Source organism: Lithobates pipiens, unplaced genomic scaffold, assembly GCF_037356315.1.
Source record: "Lithobates pipiens isolate NorthernLeopardFrog02 unplaced genomic scaffold, aLitPip1_a1.2 Scaffold_8, whole genome shotgun sequence".
Classification (NCBI taxonomy): Eukaryota; Metazoa; Chordata; class Amphibia; order Anura; family Ranidae; genus Lithobates; species Lithobates pipiens.
Window position 1 is genome coordinate 242,820,323 of NW_027507903.1, and position 14,562 is coordinate 242,834,884.

A 14,562-nucleotide genomic window follows, 5' to 3' on the forward strand; every position below is an offset into this window, starting at 1 on the left:
GTGTCATTCATCCAACCCTTGCTCATTAGACCTGTGTGTGTCCCAGAAGGCAGCGGGGGGAAGGAGGAGAGCCAGAAATGTCGTAGATTGCTGATCTCGCAAAAAAACAAAAACCAGGTACCTGATCCCCCCCTCTTCCCCAAAAAGTGCCAAATGTGGTGGTGGAGCATGTGAACAAGTGGAGCTTCCCCCTTTTGAGTGGAGCTACACTTTAAGGTCGTAAGCTATTGTTCATTTCTAAAATAATCCAAAATCCCCATATTAAAACATTTGAGCCTTTCAGTTCTTGCTGTATCATTAGCATCATGACCATGTTATTTTAGCTGCTTTAGTCATTCATTATAAATACTGAAACCTGCCACAAAGATAAATGAAAGCATCTTTTAGGTAGGCAAAGTGTTTAGGGCAACATTGTGTCACAGCGGTCAAAAGCAGCAACTGATTTGCCAGTCAGTCGGATTAAAACAGTATGCACGTCTCATAATGCTTAGTGGTGCATCAGAAATGCCAGCTGCGGCTCAGGACTTTAAGCCTCTGAGCAATAATTTCATTGCCAATACACTTTATGTAAATTACAGTAACCCAGGTGTATCACCAAGATGAAAATGAAATGTAGAATAAAAGCAATAAGAAGGTCATGATTGTCATTTAATAGAACAGGCATGCCAACATTTTTTTTTTATCCTTTCTGGATCGCCCTTCCTGAACCTATCCTTCCAACTCTAGAAATCCTCATTATGCTACTTTTCTATTAAACAATAAATAATTCATTTTCTAACACATTGGCAGATATGAGATGAGAAACCGATGGCAGCTTCCATTCTCTGACTGTCTAAATTGTTATGTACATTTGTGGTCAGAAGGCGTATTCCCTGTAACCACTGCTGTACAGCATATACATACACTATTTAAAAAAAAAATGTAAAGTCTGTTTGATACCACATGAAAGTAAATGCACATCTCACTTGAAACTTGAGCTGCTTTGGTATAGTTATTAAATCTTTTCATTATAATCTAAGGGCCAAGATGTGCAGAATAATTGGAACAGACTTTCAATGGAGGTAGTGCATCAGGCTGTGTTCATGGGACACATGGAATTATAGTATACATATTGGGGGAAGATGGTTCGCTTTGGAATGAAGGTTGGGGGGATAGGGTGGAAAAAGACCATTGTGGAAATGCACCTATACTTTATAGACAGACAAGCTTGTGAAGTTTGTCTTCCTAAGCTGAAGTTTATTGGAAAAAAAAAAAAACAACACCAGGAATGGTACTTACCATGAACGAAGAGTGTCTCGTACGCTGGTGGCTTCCATGTTAGACTGGAATCTGAAGTCCTCTGCCCCCAGATAACCCTGTAGCAGTGATCTTCCAGTGCTGTGGGGGTTAATATGAGCAGTTGTGATTATGCCTTTCCATTCCCATGCTCCAATCATAGAAGCCGTACTTGGTTTCCACAATGAAAAGTGCTTTATGAGTGAAGGAGGCAGATGCGGTTTTAACCATTCCCTAGTCTAAAACTTAAAAAAATGGCTTTAGCTGTACTTTTATGTTTTTTGTAGACAGAGTTAGTTTATATAGCCCTAGGCTTTAGGATTTGTTCACATCAGAAACATTATAACGCATTTTTGGAGAATTCCCAGTGCATGGAATATTCAATGTTTTCTAAAGGACCTATTCACAACAGTGCATGTCAGTACCATTTTGAATACACTGACCTAATTTTGCCATTCATGCCAATACAGTTCTGCCAAAAAAAAAAAAACAACGCAATGCAGCACACCACACATCATCGCAAATAAAGTATAACATATGCATTTCCTTACAACAGTTTATACATAAAATCTGAGAAAAGTGAAAAAATATGTATATAAATATTTAATTTCTGGTTTTAATGCTGCCATTTTTTTGTAGTTGTAAAAACAATTTAAGAAAAAACTTCTAGTGATATTGATATGCAAGCTAAAGTATAATACATTAAATCTTAAAATGAACTTCACTTTGTTCAGGAAAAGAGAACAATTTGTGGGAAAATTATTTACATTGCAAAGATTTTAGCAAAAATAATTACAACATTTTTGTGTGTTTTTCTTCTGTGGAAACTGACACTTGCACTCCAGTTTTCTGAAATCACAATCAGTCACAGTGCAGTAATAAGGGTAAAATGCTGAAAAAAGTCAGCATGCCAGTTTTCAAGAACATTCAAGGCCTTTTCACATCTTAATGGCCTGGTGAGTCAATACATATAAGATCATGCAATTTTTTTTCACAGGTTAAAAAGGCTCTCAGCGGCTTACTGAGAGGCTGAGCCAGGTGCCAGTCTAATTTTCACGATCTTGCCCGAGCCTGGACTGGCTCTGTGATGTCAGCTGACAGCGGGCTTCGGCCCACTGTTTGCTGAAGATGGATCTCAGGAGTGCAGCGAATGCAGTGAAGTACAACCAAACTATGATTTGATTGGCAATGCACCAAAACGTTCATAAAATGGACAGGCAATATTTTTGGCAAAGCGGCACTCCACAATGCACAGTAGTGTGCTACTATGCGTTGTGGTGCATTGTAATGCACGTGCACCGGAGAGGAGTTACATTAGTGCATTGGGGCATCGCAATGTATTGCAGTGCAAAAGTCTGCTTTCAGCCTCAGTAATATTATTAATACCATACAGGATTTACTTAGCATCAACAGTTTGCACAGCATTTTACTATTCAAAGCTATTTAAATTACAGCAACAATACAATTCAATACAAGAGGGTTAGGAGGGCACTGCTCCTGCAAACTTACAATCTAATAATAAAATATTTCTCGTAATTCCTGCTGCTGGTAGGTTGCACAGTGCCACTCCTGAAGGGCTCTTTTTCTTTCTTAGTCTTCTTCGACGATTTTTTATTTATTTTTTACTTTTTTGGGAAAGTAAACTGTTTGCTAATGACCGTTTGCTACTTGCTATTGATTGTGGTAATTATTGTAAGTCAGAACAGCACTTTTGGAACCTAATTCTTTAGAATTCACTGTATATCACTTTATAAAAATTGACTAAAATAGATGGCAAATTAGTAAAATACAATAATAGTTAATACAAAACATTCTTTATAAAGAAACCTACCCGCAGGCCTGATCTGATTGGCACGGAGTGGAACAGTAAAAAACAATCATTAAGCCTTTGTAAAAAAAAAAAGCAAATATGGCTTCCCCGTTTACATGTATAATTACAAAGCATACATAAAAAAGATTTCCAAAACCTGAACATACATTGATGCGGTTATTTACATGCTGATTTCTATTGAAATAAATTCATCCATTTTTAATCTTCAGCTGTTAATGTAAGTTGCTCTTTTACCTTCAGCTGAAAACATTCGCTTTTCACTAAATCATGACAGATACACTCTTTAAAGATACATATTAAAAAAATAAAAGGTAAGGAAACACATTTTGACCGTTTAACACATGGGTCAAAAGTGTTTCTATGGGGAAATTTTTGTTTAAACAATCCATATGTGCGATGAACAGTGATCCATGTGGCACCCGTCCACCCCAGGGTACAAGTACCAATGAGGTTTGCTTGCTTAGACTCCCCTCCACACTATGTTCCTTACCATCACCAGGTAGCAATAGTAGGATACTTTGGAGGGGGCAGGGTATGGTTTACTGATCAAGAAGCTGGTCGGTGCCTACATCCTGGGGAGCAAGACTGCTATACTGGGTGCCTAGTATTTATTATAAAAAGGGGATTAAAAAAGCCTCCACAAATTTGTCCTAATATGCTCATAAAAAATGTATCATCATTTTTCCAAGCTAGTTAGGGAAAACCCAGGCATATTGTTAATTACCTAAACAGCTAGTGTGGATTAAGAGTAATATTCAGTATGTAGCTGTAATTAAGAAATATTAAATATTTATACTTTTTGTAATTCATACATGATGAGGACTTTTGTCTGACAAGTTCATTCTTGAATCATATGTATGGGTTATATAGGGTTATTACTGTAATAATAGAAAGAGGAAATAACGTATGAAAAAAAGAACAGGTTTTAAAGCTGAACTCCAGCCAAACAACTAACTGAATGCACAGAAAAAAAACACATTGAAGAGTTTGCCTGCCAAAGGATATGTATTTCTGTCCATCCATTTGCACAGCTCTGCTACACAGCACAACCTTGCCCCGAAGGGCACAGAATCAGATTTTCCTTTCTACTTTCCTGTAGTAATGTTACACATACAGGCCTTCTCCCTCCCCCAGCCTCAGAGAGATGAGTTCATCAATCAATCACATTGCTTTCTCCTCCTATCAGCATGTCTGTTGATAGCACATGAGTGTTGTAGCAAAACTGGACCGTGAACTGCAAGAGGATGACACCAGGTCAAATCCAGTTTTCATTTAAAAATGTATTTAATGATGTAATAATGAATACAAAAAACTGCATTCATTTTTGTATTTTCTATCTACTTGGAGTTTAGCCTTAAGAAACACAACTGAAGCTTGGACGAAAATCACCAACACTTGTATTCGGAATCAACTTATATGGACTGACAAGCAACGTATCATATTCTCACTTTTGTGCTTAGAAAATAAAGCAATATAGAAATGTATATTTGTAAGACCTTTTCTGGATTTTGGACTGAAACATGCAAGATATATTAGGCATAACATAGCTTGTCACATGGAGTGCCAAATACAATAGTCTACACTACCTCTCACGGTGTTCATTATTATGCAAGGGCTCATTTAGACTTGCTTCAACTTAAACACACTTCCTACCACTTAAACATGCTTTTTTGATGATTCAGTGATGCTTTTTTGAAGCTTAAATGAAGCTTGGCAGATGGCAGTGTGTGTTGATATCTCATACTTAAAAACAAAGCAAAGCTAAAACTGAATAAAACCCTCTCAAAAGCTTCAGGTGTGTCAAGCAAGCTTTATTATAGACTTCTATGCAGGCTTTTACACTTCACACACAGGGCATCTGCCAAGCTTCATTAAAGCTTTAAAAAAGTACCACCGAAGCACCGCAGAAGCACCAAAAAACATAAAAAAAATCATGTTGAAGCGGAATTTATTTTAATATGTATTGAAGTCGAAGCAAGTGTAAATGAGCCCTCAGGGATTCAAGACTCAGAAAATACAATCTGATTTCTTCATAAGAAATGGTGTGGAATTGGGGAATCTCTAAACTAGATAACAGAAAACACGGGCCCCTTTACTATTTACACTTCAACTCTCTCTTTGCTTCTTATTACATTACTCAGTAAAAAAAATAATGTAACAAAGTAAAAATGGCATACAGTAGTTGTGATGCAAACATATTGCAGTTTGTGCAAGCCTGGGCAACACAATAATTATTTAATGTAATTGTTTAGCATTAAACAAACATATCATTATGGAGTTCTAGTTGCAATCTCGATGAAAGTAAAAATGATAGTCTGTGTACAGGATTCCAGCAAAGTTTGGATCCGTTGAACAATTTGCAAGATCCTGCAAAAAGAAAAGAAGAAAAAATTGTTATAAATATTTGCTTCCGAGTTTCTCTCATTTCTTTTTGCTTCCTTGCTAATTTTTTGTTGGTATTCTTTAACTTCATGTAAAAAATAAAAATAAAAAGATGCCTGGATGCCAATAGGATGAAGGACAACTACTATGCATAAAGGCCCATTCATACATGCACATTCCAAAAATGTGCGCAGTAATACGTGTTTCTGCAATGCATTGGACCACATTGCACATAAAGAAGATGAGTTACGATGTGTTATGGGAACGCATTTTTTATTCAAATTTTATTTAAAGGTAGAGTGATTTTTATTTTTTTTAAGTATATAACAAGGTAGGGACAAGCTGTCACTCAGGACAGTAAAACTGAAAATGACAAAGGAAGAAAAAAAGCACATGAAGCTCAAAGTACAGCACTGAGCACCCAGAGTATCATTCTTAAGTGAATATGACCCCCATGCATCATACATACTATATAATAAGTTGACAGTTACCCCACAAGTAATAGTAAATGATTATTATTAATATTATTATACAGGATTTGTATATAACGCCAACAGTTTACGCATCGCTTCACAACTTGAGGGTAGACAGTACAAATGCAATACACTTTAATACAGTAGGAATGAGAGGGCCCTGCTCATTAAAGCTTACAATCTAAGAGGGAGGATCAAGAGATACAAGATGTAATAACTGTGGGGGATGTGCTGATGGAGAAAATAAATGTACAGTTGTTAGGTGGGGCCAGATAGACTTCGCTGAAGAGATGAGTTTTCAGGGATCGTCTGAAAGTGGACAAAGTAGGAGATAGTCGGACAGATTGGGGTAGAGCATTCCAGAGGATAGGAGAGGCTCGGGAGAAGCCCTGGAGGCGAGCATGGGATGAGGTGACAAGAGAGCTAGAGCACAGCAAGTCTTAGGAGGAGCAAAGAGAACGATTAGGTTGGTATTTTTAGACTAGGTTAGTGATGAATCTTGAATTTAATTTGTTGGTTGAGTGGCAGCCAATGGAGAGATTGGCAGAGAGGGGAAGCAGATGCTCAGCGGTTTGTAACATGGATGAGCCTGGCAGAAGCATTCATCATGGACTAAAGGGGTATAGCCTATTTAGAGGTAAGCCAATGAGGAGGGAGTTGCAGTAGTCGAGGCGAGAGATAACCAGGGAGTGGATTAGAAGCTTTGTGGTGACATTGGTTAAGAAGGGGCGAATCTTGGAGATGTTCCGAAGGTTGAGGTGGCAAGCTTTGGACAGCGATTGGATGTGGGGCCGAAAGGATAGTTCAGAGCCCAGGATTACACCTAGGACCTTGGCGTGGGGGGGGGGGGGGGGTTGTTGATAGTTGAACCGTTGATTTTGCCAGAGAAAGAGAGAGGCACGTGGGGGGGGGGGGATTATGAGTTTGGTTTTGGATAGGTTGAGTTTGAGGAAGTGACGTGATATCCAGGCTGATATGTTTGTTAGTATATTCGTGATGCGTGAGACAGATGGAGTGAGCTGAGGGGTAGAGAGATAAATGTGGGTGTTGTCAGCATAGAGCTAATATTGAAAGCCATAGGAGGCAATCAAATGACCCAGGCAGGAGGTGTAGATTAAGATGAGGAGAGATCCAAGAACAGGACCTTGGAGGACCCCAATAGAGAAAAAGAAGAGGAGTGGAGGAAGTAGCGTTGTAAGCGACAGTGAAGGTGCGGTAGGAAAGTTAAGATAAGAACCAGTGAAGAGTACAGTCAAGAAGACCAAAGGAGTGGAGTTTTTTGAGAAGCACGGGGTGGTCCACTGTGTCAAAGGCAGCAGAGAGGTCCAGGAGAAGCAGTACAGAACAGTGTCCATTAGTTTTTGCTGATAGTAGGTCTATGTGAGGTAAGGAGAGCAGTTCGTGTGTGAATGTTAAGGGCGAAATCCAGACAGAGGATTTGTTCATAGTCAGATAGTCACTCAGTAGGTTGTAGACCAGTAATTCAAGGAGTTTAGAGGAGAAGGGGAATAAGGAGATGGGGCATAGATTGTTAGGATTGGTGGGGCCCAGTGAGGGCTTTTTAAGGATAGGGGCAGGGGTCAAGTCCTGGGAAAAAAAGTGTGGGAACTCCCACCCAAGATCCATTCCCCCACCAAAAAAAAAAAAAGTACGCTCATATGCATATATACTTCAAAGAAAATACAGTACAACATTTATTGTAAAGTGCAAGTTTACAAAAACAAACTAACGTGTCAAACAAAACAATCAACACAATGGGTGATGATCTTTCCCTCACAGGGAATTTCTACCACAAATACACCCTGTTCCAAATTCTGTTACACAGCCCATTAGAAAATATCCCACAAACAGGAATAACGTTGTACTTGGCGTTTAAGATTATCAACTTTCCGAGATTTATTATCATCTGCGCTGCGATGTGTGGTCAGCCATTTTGTGACATATGGCAAAGGATCCCATAAATGCACAGGGGGGCCAATGAGACTAATAAACAATAGAGAAGATAGCCGTTCAATGCCAAGCCCACTCCTAATGGGTGACATCACCAAATTCATTGTACTGAAGCCCCTTTCACAATCACCAGATGTCACTGGAAGACTGTTAACTGCTGTCACCACTGGTTTCAGCTTTTCAGGAATCTCTTCACCACCATTATCAATGTAGTCTCTGAAACCTTCACAGATGGATGGATAATAGCTGAGACGGAATCTTTTGCACAGCTGCTCCAGCTTCACTTCACCTTCAAACCATGGACTGTCCACATTGATTGGCCAGCGTTGTGCATTCAGGATGTCAATTTCAGAAACAAGACTTTCAAATTCACCTGACTGTGATGAAGTGGCAGGTCTGTTGCTTGCAGTTAAAGCAAAGAGTCTGGAGCGCAAATTATCCACCAAACATTGGTAAAACTGAGGGAGGTTTATCTTCACTTGGCCTTTTGAACTCTCTGTATTCATGGTCACACCTTTGAAATTCCCTTTCTCTAGCGATTCCATGACTTCTTTCAGATGTTTACCAGGCATGTCTTTCATTTTTTCAACTGCACGAATTGAACGATTAATCAGCTGATAGGCTCGTGGAAGTGTGATGTCATCTCTTTGTAGAGCTTCAGATAGCAGTCCCATTTCCTGAACAGCATCCGCAACCCCTGCAAGGTTTAACAAATAATCTTCTGATGTCAAGACCTTGTTAAGGCCACTAAATAGAGATTTCTGTTGACTGTTATGAGCTGAGCTCAAACTTGCTTTCAAGAAACGACTGTGTAGTGCAGGATACGACTCCCAAACTGCTCGTATAGCTCTCTGGCTTGAAGCAACCCATCGAACTGAAAAAACTTTTCCAATTTTAAGAATTTGTACTTCTAATTCTTTTGCACATTCAGAGAGCTCTGCCAGTTTTTTCGGTGACTGATGATACACAGCATACAACTTCTCAAAAAATGATGTGAGATGGTGAAGACCAGGAATAGAATGAATTGTATCTGAAATGCACAATTCAAGCCTATGACACAAGCAGTGCCATTTCACAAGCTGTGGATATTTTTGGCTGAGTCGTTCCAAAACACCTGACTTTCTTCCAAGCATTACACTTGCACCATCACTGCAAGCACCAATCCAGTTTTTGGCAAGAAAGTCATCACTGAATCCAAATTTAGAAAGGCAAGCTAGAAGAGTGGCTTCAATAGACTGTGCATCTGCTTTAGGCAAATCAAGCAAATCAAGAAAAAAAGTAACTGGGTCTTTTCCGTTAACAGAGGCACGAATATAAACGATTAACACTGAATGTGTAGAAACTGTTGTAGACTCATCAATATAAACAGAAATTTTTGAAGCCTGCTCAACAACTGCTTTGCAAAGCTTTTTCCTCATTTCACTAGCAATGCAATCTATTATTTGTGCGGCTGTGTACTCACTATGGAGAATACTTCCTAAGTCAGCTCCATTTGCAACTTGCAAGCTGATAAGATCTGGGAAGTCTGTGAAAGGGCGATTTTTTTTCGCACAAAAGTAGGCAGTGCGAAAGACTTTAGTGGTGGACACAAACTTATGCTTCTGCTGTTCTGCAATATTGGATTGCAGTATCTCCTTTCTGGATACTGCTTGGATATTTCCTGCCTTTACATGTGCTTCTGAAATCCGATGTATGTGGATTTTTTTACGCAGTGAGGTCAACATATCTTTTTTGGTTTTGCCATATGGAGTAATTGTACCAGTGCTCCATTCTTTGGAAATGGATACACCCTGTGAAACAGACACTCCAAGGTGTTTAATTTCACGACACAATTTGCACCCTAAAAGACCATTTTCTACAAACAGCCAAGGGTTCTTTTTATTAAATTCTATCCACTGATTCTGGTCCCAACATTCCGGAAGAACAATGATATCACTGGCATTGGCAGCGGTATCTTCAGCCACATCGGTAATGAAGTCAACAACCGATTCACTGACTGGTGTAGTTTCTGCAGCGGACACCGCTTGCTGAAGCAAAGGCTCAGCCTGAGTTGAGCAACTTGCAGAATCAGCATGAGATTTCTTACTGGATGCCTTCATGAAGAAATCTGTAATGCTGCTTTTTCGTTTGCTCATTTCTGTAACAATGAATACAATAATGGTGTAAAATAAGCAGCCTGGCTGGCCTCAGGGTGCTGGCCTGGCTGGTCTCAGGGTGCTGGCTGGCTGGTCTCAGGGTGCTGGCTGGTCTCAGGGTGCTGGCCTGGCTGGTCTCAGGGTGCTGGCTGGCTGGTCTCAGGGTGCTGGCTGGCTGGTCTCAGGGTGCTGGCTGGTCTCAGGGTGCTGGCTGGTCTCAGGGTGCTGGCTGGCCTAGCTGGTCTCAGGGTGCTGGTTGGCTGGCCTCAGGGTACTCGGTAGTTCCCTAGCTGGTCTCAGGGTGCTGGCCTGGCTGGTCTCAGGGTGCTGGCTGGCTGGTCTCAGGGTGCTGGCTGGCTGGTCTCAGGGTGCTGGCTGGCTGGTCTCAGGGTGCTGGCTGGCCTAGCTGGTCTCAGGGTGCTGGTTGGCTGGCCTCAGGGTACTCGGTAGTTCCCTAGCTGGTCTCAGGGTGCTGGCCTGGCTGGTCTCATGGTGCTGGCATGGCTGGTCTCATGGTGCTGGCATGGCTGGTCTCAGGGTGCTGGCCTGGCACTCACCCAAGATTCCCCACTTCAAAAATACAAAAAAAGTGTGTGTGTGTATATATATATATATATATATATATATATAATCATACTCCTTTAACAAATAAACTGCAACATTTATAGTACCAGTTTACAAGGACACCTCCAAAATTCACATGCCTTAAATAAATCTAGAACAGATGTAACAAAATAATTTAAGCTGTATGCTATACTAATAAAAAACCACCACAAATGTGTGAAAACGGTTCCCTCGCAGGGGATTGCAATGACTGGGGGCCCCTTCTGCACTATGTCTCTATGCAAGCTACGATATGTGGGGCCCCTTCTGCCGCAAGATGTCCACACATGTGTTGGTCTGTGCAGGGGAGGGAGGTCGGGCATGCTGAGTGTGCCGGCCCGGAGCTCCTCTTCTCAGTCTGCCTGTATTGTTTCTGCAAAGTGGAGCTCAGGCCCCAGGCCACTCACTCATCTGTTCCCATCAATGCAGCCTGATCAGTGCCCATCAAATGGAGCTTTGTCAGTGCCCCCATCAGAGAGCAGGGGTTCCCTTCAGACAGCCCCCCCATCAGAGTGTCCCCATAACAGTGCCCTCATCAGAGAAGCAGGTGTTTTCACGGAGGGGGGAAGTAGCAGAATGGAGGGGGACACAGAGGAAAACTGGAGGGGGGCAGAGAGGAAAACTGGAGGGGGACAGTAGCAGAACAGAGGGGACATTAGCAGAACGGAGGGGACAGCAGAACGGAGGGGGACACGGAGGAAAACTGGTAGGGGTGCAACGGATCAAAAAACTCATGGATCGGATCATTCCTCGGATCAGAGTCATGGATCGGATCATTTTTCGAATCAGCAAATAATTATTGAATTTGCAAAAACCTGTGAAAATGCCACCACCATATAGTACCCACTGCAATATACATCTCCCCCACTGTAATATTGGCTGAGCATGGATGGGTATGCCTGGGTATTGGCAGGGTAAGTATTGGCAGGGTAAGTATTGGCAGGGTAAGCATTGGCAGGGTATTGCAGAATATTGGCAGGGTAGGTATTGCAGAGTATTGGCAGGGTATGTATTGCAGAGTATTGGCAGGGTATGTATTGCAGAGTAGCGGTGGGGTATTGCAGAGTATTGGCAGAGTATTGAAGAATATTGGCAGGGTATTGCAGGGTATGTATTGCAGAGTATTGCAGGGTATTGGCAGAGTATTGCAGAGTATTGGCAGGGTATGTATTGCAGAGTATTGGCAGAGTATTGGCAGAGTATTGGCAGAGTATTGCAGAGTATTGCAGAGTATTGGCAGAGTATTGCAGGGTATTGGCAGAGTATTGCAGAGTATTGGCAGGGTATTTATTGGCAGAGTATTGGCAGGGTATTGCAGAGTATTGGAAGAGTATTGCAGAGTATTGGCACAGTATTGCAGAGTATTGATAGGGTATTGCAGAGTATTGGCAGGGTATTTATTGGCAGAGTATTGGCAGGGTATTGCAGAGTATTGGCAGAGTATTGCAGAGTATTGGCAGAGTATTGCAGAGTATTGGCAGGGTGTTGCAGAGTATTGGCAGGATATTGAAGAGTATTGGCAGGATATTGAAGAGTATTGATAGGGTATTGCAGGGTGTGTATTGGCAGAGTATTGGCAGGGTATTGCAGAGTATTGGCAGGGTATGTATTGGCAGAGTATTGGCAGAGTATTGTGGAGTATTGACAGGGTATTGCAGAGTATTGGCAGGGTATTTATTGGCAGAGTATTGGCAGGGTATTGCAGAGTATTGTCAGGGTATGTATTGCAGAGTATTGCAGAGTATTGACAGGATATTGAAGAGTATTGGCAGAATATTGAAGAGTATTGATAGGGTATTGCAGGGTGAGTATTGGCAGGGTATTGCAGAGTATTGGCACAGTATTGCAGAGTATTGATGGGGTATTGCAGAGTATTGGCAGGGTATTGCAGAGTATTGGCAGGGTATTGCAGAGTATTGGCAGGGTATTGAAGAGTATTGGCAGAGTATTGGCAGGGTATTGCAGAGTATTGGCAGGGTATTGAAGAGTATTGGCAGAGTATTGGCAGAGTATTGGCAGAGTATTGAAGAGTATTGAAGAGTATTGGCAGAGTATTGGCAGAGTATTGAAGAGTATTGGCAGGGTATTGCAGAGTATTGGCAGGGTATGTATTGGCAGAGTATTGGCAGCGTATTGTGGAGTATTGACAGGGTATTGCAGAGTATTGGCAGGGTATTTATTGGCAGAGTATTGGCAGGGTATTGCAGAGTATTGTCAGGGTATGTATTGCAGAGTATTGCAGAGTATTGACAGGATATTGAAGAGTATTGGCAGAATATTGAAGAGTATTGATAGGGTATTGCAGGGTGTGTATTGGCAGAGTATTGGCAGGGTATTGCAGAGTATTGGCAGGGTATGTATTGCAGAGTATTGCAGAGTATTGACAGGATATTGAAGAGTATTGGCAGAATATTGAAGAGTATTGATAGGGTATTGCAGGGTGTGTATTGGCAGAGTATTGGCAGGGTATTGCAGAGTATTGGCAGGGTATGTATTGCAGAGTATTGGCAGAGTATTGACAGGGTATTGCAGAGTATTGGCAGGGTATTGCAGAGTATTGATAGGGTATTGCAGAGTATTGGCAGGGTATTGCAGAGTATTGATAGGGTATTGCAGAGTATTGATAGGGTACTGCAGAGTATTGGCAGGGTATGTATTGCAGAGTATTGGCGGGTATTGCAGAGTATTGGTGGGGTATTGCAGAGTATTGGCGGGGTATTGCAGAGTATTGGCGGGGTATTGCAGAGTATTGATAGGGTAGTGCAGAGTATTGATAGGGTACTGCAGAGTTATGGCAGGGTATGTATTGCAGAGTATTGGCGGGGTATTGCAGAGTATTGGCGGGGTATTGCAGAGTATTGATGAGTATTGGCAGGGTATTGCAGAGTATTGATGAGTATTGGCGGGTATTGCAGAGTATTGGCGGGGTATTGCAGAGTATTGGCGGGGTATTGCAGAGTATTGGCGGGGTATTGCAGAGTATTGGCGGGGTATTGCAGAGTATTGGCGGGGTATTGCAGAGTATTGATAGGGTACTGCAGAGTTATGGCAGGGTATGTATTGCAGAGTATTGGCGGGGTATTGCAGAGTATTGCAGAGTATTGATGAGTATTGGCAGGGTATTGCAGAGTATTGATGAGTATTGGCGGGTATTGCAGAGTATTGGCGGGTATTGCAGAGTATTGGCGGGGTATTGCAGAGTATTGGCGGGGTATTGCAGAGTATTGATAGGGTACTGCAGAGTTATGGCAGGGTATGTATTGCAGAGTATTGGCGGGGTATTGCAGAGTATTGGCGGGTATTGCAGAGTATTGGCGGGTATTGCAGAGTATTGGCGGGGTATTGCAGAGTATTGGCGGGGTATTGCAGAGTATTGATAGGGTACTGCAGAGTTATGGCAGGGTATGTATTGCAGAGTATTGGCGGGGTATTGCAGAGTATTGGCGGGTATTGCAGAGTATTGGCGGGTATTGCAGAGTATTGGCGGGGTATTGCAGAGTATTGGCGGGGTATTGCAGAGTATTGATAGGGTACTGCAGAGTATTGGCAGGGTATGTATTGCAGAGTATTGGCGGGGTATTGCAGAGTATTGATGAGTATTGGCGGGGTATTGCAGAGTATTGATGAGTATTGGCAGGGTATTGCAGAGTATTGATGAGTATTGGCAGTATGGATGAGTATTGGCAGTATGGATGAGTATTGCAGAATGCAACTTACTTAAACACTACTAGTGACTGACCTCCTGGTAAACTCAAAGTGCAGCGGCTGTTTCCACAGGAGGCACTGGGTAGAGGGGAGCCGGAGCGGGAGGACAGTCCGGCGCGCGTGTGTCACACTGACGGTCTCGTGCCAGTGCGTGCCCACGCCGAAGTCATGTGACCGGTTGCTAGGCAGGGGCCGCTCCGCATCTAGC

At 42.0% G+C, this 14,562-nt stretch overlaps 1 protein-coding gene across 3 annotated transcripts in view; it reads right to left on the bottom strand.

Moving 5' to 3' along the window:
• Positions 1-4,371: 4,371 nt before the first annotated feature.
• Positions 4,372-14,562, bottom strand: part of MYRFL (myelin regulatory factor like) — a 237,798-nt gene continuing 227,607 nt past the window's right edge. For all 3 annotated transcript variants that reach the window (XM_077468900.1, XM_077468899.1, XM_077468901.1), the window contains one exon: positions 4,372-5,473. In XM_077468900.1, coding sequence (XP_077325026.1) covers positions 5,387-5,473 — 87 coding nt within the window. In that variant the 3' untranslated portion in view covers positions 4,372-5,386. The remainder of the gene's footprint in view (positions 5,474-14,562) is intronic.